The sequence below is a fragment of the Notothenia rossii genome, assembly GCF_949606895.1.
Source record: "Notothenia rossii genome assembly, chromosome: 5".
Taxonomy (NCBI): Eukaryota; Metazoa; Chordata; class Actinopteri; order Perciformes; family Nototheniidae; genus Notothenia; species Notothenia rossii.
Window position 1 is genome coordinate 12,520,959 of NC_136903.1, and position 4,747 is coordinate 12,525,705.

The window sequence follows — 4,747 nt, forward strand, 5'->3', positions numbered from 1 at the left end:
AAGATATGTTGTGATGAAAGTTAAGAATATAAAAATGAGATTACCATGCAGATCCTGCCAGGTGCAACATAAAACATGATGAGCAAAATTAGCGAGTATGTTCATAATGTAATGCAGCATGATGGTGAGGGTTGTGTATATTTTATATTGAGATTTATACATGATTGTAGTCTGTGACCTCTGTTCCTTCCATGCAATAACAATAGGGTGAATGTAAAGTGTAAGGTAGTAGCCTACACATTAGCACAATGGAAAGAAAGAGATGGGGGTTTGTGTACTTACCTCTGGTGAGCCTGGACGCGACCGAGAAGCTGGTTGATCTGGAAGAACACATAAATCATAAGCTTTATTTAAAAACATGGACTGTTTCTCCTGATCATATTCTCCAAACTCCAGACTTTGCTGATTATTTGTCAAATATGGCGTTAAACGATGGATGTGTTCAGATCAGGTTCAGATGTGTTCCGTGTCTGTTTGCCTCTTTTCTTTCTCATAGAGTAGGGCTATTCAATTGGCGGCCCGCGGGACCAATCCGGCCCCGGGTGATATTTACTGGCTCTTTGAGAATAATGTTAAAAAGTAATCTACTTTTTTTTTAAGGATTTTTAAAAAAAAAAGATTTGTTTTGGGCCAGAGTCCCTTTATTCCAGAGAGGGTGTGACATTGTCTTACAACTTCGACGGGTTCGGGTTTCGAACCCACCTACTAGGCTAGCTACTGTAGTGACAACGCCTGTCATTTATTGCATCTCTGCGTGAATGATCATTTCACCTAAATGAATTCAAATGAAATGATGTTGATGGTTAAGTTAGCTTCACATGTAGGGCTACTGAGTTCTGAACTTGCCATTTAGATCTATAAAAGCCTTGGGGCTATGCTGTTTGATTGAATTAAACACAATACATGCACTCCACTATGCTGTTGTAGTATTTACTGTATCTGACGCTCTTAATAGGATTGCTCATATTTCAAGCCATCCCTTTCCCGGCCCCTTGCTTAGGATCCTTTTCATCAACCGGCCCCCATTCCAAACTAATTGAATAGCCCTGTCATAGAGGCCCTCATTGCCAAATCCATAAGTTATTTTGTTTGTCCCCTGGATTACTTACGTCGTACTTCTGTCTTTTGAGTTTTTCACTGAGATCAAACTTCTCAGCCTCCAGTCCCATCAGCCACTGCCACATCTCGCTGGCCTTCTCCCTAAACACAGACGGCCATTTTGAGCATATTTTAAATCCTTTGAGTAAAGTCAGTTAAAACACTGCACAGTTTGGACTTACTTGAGTTTGTCCTCATTCAGATGATCAACAACTAGAGGCTTCTTGCGGTCAGCCAGGATCTTCTTCTTCTTCTCCCTCTCAGTTTGTTTCTTGCCTCCTTTTCTTGCCTCACCCTGTGTTCGTCATAAAGCAGAAATACACATAAGTCTGAAAGTAACAAAAAGGAATATTGTTTTTTAAAATCAAATCAAGGATCGATTTAAAAAGAAAAGAAGTAAAATTACTACTCCACTATTACCTATATCCTTTTCCATTACGATAAAGTGCTGCTTGCAAACAGAAACTGAAATGCAAACTGGAACTTTTTGAAATTGTGTTGGGCAAATACATCTGCAAAGTACTGTATGTACTGCCTTAATCTGTCGACTCAATGTAGTAAAAAGCATGTCTGAGTGAAGTAGAAGTTTAAAATATCATCAACTGGAAATACTGTAAGTAAAACCTCAGAATTGAAAGAACTTGAATAATGCAGTGTTGCAATAACATATCCCTCTACTGTTAGCCTATAAGCTGCAATATCAAAGTATTACTTCTCAAGTTTTACTTATACTATTTTAAAATTCTCAGAAAGAAAGAAGCATACATTGATGCAGCCATGGGAGGTTGATTCATTTGAGTTTCTTACCCTTTTAAAAGCATACATAATCATCAGTGGTTGTTTTTAGACTATTTAAATGGGTTGAGACCTCCTTCTAACAAATAAGATACCAATACATATTTTGTTAGCTCAGGTACTTCTATCCGTGTAGTTTTTCAGTCAAACAAAGCAGGTTTTTTGGGATACTTTTGCATCCCTGTTCATCATGTTTCACATTTGAACACTAGGCAAAAGGAAGTTGAATGACCTTCTGTCCAGCGCTGTACTGGTGAGTCATGTTTGAGAGGGCCTTCTTCTTATTGGCATCTGCATCATGCTTCTTGCGATGCTCCTCCTCCTCCCTCCTCTCTTTTTCCTCCTGTATGCAGCACAGAGAGAAAGAAGGAGAAAAAACTGTCACATTTTTGATGTGGTAAAGTGTGAGGATATGAAGTAATGTTCACTGAGATCATACCGCAAGTCTGGCCTGCCTCTCCTTCTCCCTCTCTGCTCTGACTCTCTGCTGCTCTGCTCTCTCAGTACGACGTTTATCCTGTGAAATGAACATATACGCCGTCATGGTGCGTTGAACAAACAGAATACAATATCTCCTCTTTGATTAAGACACTCACGATTCTGGTAACGAGGGCGACGAGATCCTCCTCCTCTTTCTTCCTCTGGACGAAGTGAGCCTCGATCAGAGACTGCAGCTCAGACAGATCCTTCTCCTGACGCTTCCTGTGGATGTCCTGCCATCACAAAACAAGCGTAATCCAAATAAATCAGTCGATCGGATCCAAATGGATGTTTTCTATCAAAAATGAGGCATTAAATGAAATCCACTTACATCAAAATCCACCTTGTCACCATCAGGGATCTTTGGGGCAGCAATGTTTTGCATGAACCTGTGAAAGGGAAAAGTTTATAATTGTATAATCTATTGTATAATATAAGTGTTAAGTATTGGGATTATATCCACAGACGAGCCAGACACTTACTTGGGTTTTGGCTTTGACTCATCTGAAACAAGAAAAGACAATTATAGACATTATGAATAAATTGTTAAGTGAACAGGGAGTTCATATTCAATAGGTCTTTAACAAACTGTTGCAAGAAAAAAAAAAAAAAAAATGAAAGTTTGCGCACCTGTTGCCCCCTCTTGTGCTAATGATAAGGAACATAAGTAATAATTAGTAAAACGTTTGGAAATCAAATGAGAACTTGAAAACACGGGCAGATTCAACGTTCTTACCTTCTTCCTCCCTGCAGAAGAATTGACAAAAAGAATAAGAAAAGGATTAATAAGCAAACTGGAAAACACAAAACTAAACTAAATATGATGAAAGTACAAAAATGAGTACATACAGAACCTCTTCATCCATGACTTCTTCTGTGTCAGACATTTTGGTATGGATGATCTCTGCAAAATGGATCCCTATTAGCCTATTTTAAGACTGGCAAATATTACAGATCATTAAACAACATAGCAGAGCATGAGATGGCAACGCAGCTCACGATGAGTGGCATCTATGACCCAAATATCTGTGGTCACTGAGGCAGAAGTGGAATAAGTATTCTTGTCTGCGACAGAAGCGATGTCACAATAAAATAAGCTGTTACTATTAAACGTCCTGCATTCAAAAAAATATACTTACAGTAAGTATCAGCAGCTAAATGTACTCAAGAATCAAAAATGTTGCAAGCTGTAAAATGCTGCTTTAGTAAACTTTTTTAGAAACTCATGTTTTGCATGTAAACTCGTTAAGTTAAAGGTGAGGTCCATCATTTATATTCAATATAGAAATGTCCCTCTGATTGTAGTTATTAGACATATAAAGTAACCCATAATTGAACAATATCTGACTTTTATTCAAGTTAAGGTCCTTTTTTTCTTCCTCCTTAAGTTATTTATATTCAAATATGTAATCTATTTTGTGTCAGAGCAGTTTTCAACTTTACAGATATAGTATAATTAAAGTATTATTTATAGATATGAAGAAGCAAAAAATACCTAAATCCAGCAAAGCACAACCCCAAATCTACTTTAGGACAGTGTTCAGTTAAACTGTCTTAGTTACTTTCCATCCAAGGTTATTAAAAATATTTATGTAGTGTGGTTTAAGGTAGTTACAAATACCAATATATGCATCAACAGAAGACATTAATGAGAAGAAATAAATGTCACCATATGAGTGAGTGGTTATGTATGAAGTTCAACCACATTGTTGACATTAAATGTAAGTACATTTGGCTTCAAGATCTTAGCTGGCACATTAACTTAAGAATAACAGTTTACACACATTTCAAGATGTATGACTAAACAAGGTTTTGATTTAAGTAGCGGCACTGAAATAAAAGTCCTTACCTGTGACCCAGACAGAGAAAGCTCAGAGTTGACAGACTTCGGCTCCTTGAGCTTCACCAACAGGTTGAGCATCAAGGATACATAGTCCAGCCTCCTTACTCATGTGACTGCAGCACCCTATGGTGGGTGGGTCTATTGTTAGACAACCGGACATCGTAATAGGACTGTGTCTCAAACACACACACACACACACACACACACACACACACACACACACACACACACACACACACACACACACACACACACACACACACACACACACACACACACACACACACACACACACACACACACACACACACACACACACACACACACACACACACACACACACACACACACACACACACACACACACACACACACACACACACATTCTGCAGGTACATTCCTGAAAAATTTCACTTATCCATTCAAGCTTTCACCAGCCTTACATATTTCAGCACTCCATCATGTCACAAGTTGTTAGAGGCGACATGAAACACCATTCCTCGGATCAGTAGCTAAGAACAAAGCAACAGA

At 38.4% G+C, this 4,747-nt stretch overlaps 1 protein-coding gene across 2 annotated transcripts in view; it reads right to left on the minus strand.

The window, feature by feature from the left end:
* Positions 1 to 4,747, minus strand: part of tnnt2d (troponin T2d, cardiac) — a 49,657-nt gene that overhangs the window by 448 nt on the left and 44,462 nt on the right. Inside the window, exons 1-10 of one of the 2 annotated variants that reach the window (XM_079685489.1) lie at positions 3,223 to 3,275; positions 3,110 to 3,120; positions 2,856 to 2,877; positions 2,705 to 2,762; positions 2,490 to 2,606; positions 2,333 to 2,410; positions 2,126 to 2,236; positions 1,281 to 1,393; positions 1,110 to 1,200; positions 283 to 320 (exon numbers count right to left, since the gene is read on the minus strand). In XM_079685489.1, coding sequence (XP_079541615.1) covers positions 283 to 320; positions 1,110 to 1,200; positions 1,281 to 1,393; positions 2,126 to 2,236; positions 2,333 to 2,410; positions 2,490 to 2,606; positions 2,705 to 2,762; positions 2,856 to 2,877; positions 3,110 to 3,120; positions 3,223 to 3,260 — 677 coding nt within the window. In that variant the 5' untranslated portion in view covers positions 3,261 to 3,275. Of the gene's footprint in view, positions 1 to 282; positions 321 to 1,109; positions 1,201 to 1,280; positions 1,394 to 2,125; positions 2,237 to 2,332; positions 2,411 to 2,489; positions 2,607 to 2,704; positions 2,763 to 2,855; positions 2,878 to 3,003; positions 3,023 to 3,109; positions 3,121 to 3,222; positions 3,276 to 4,747 lie in introns of those variants that run through there. The other variant, XM_079685488.1, reaches the window with a different exon arrangement.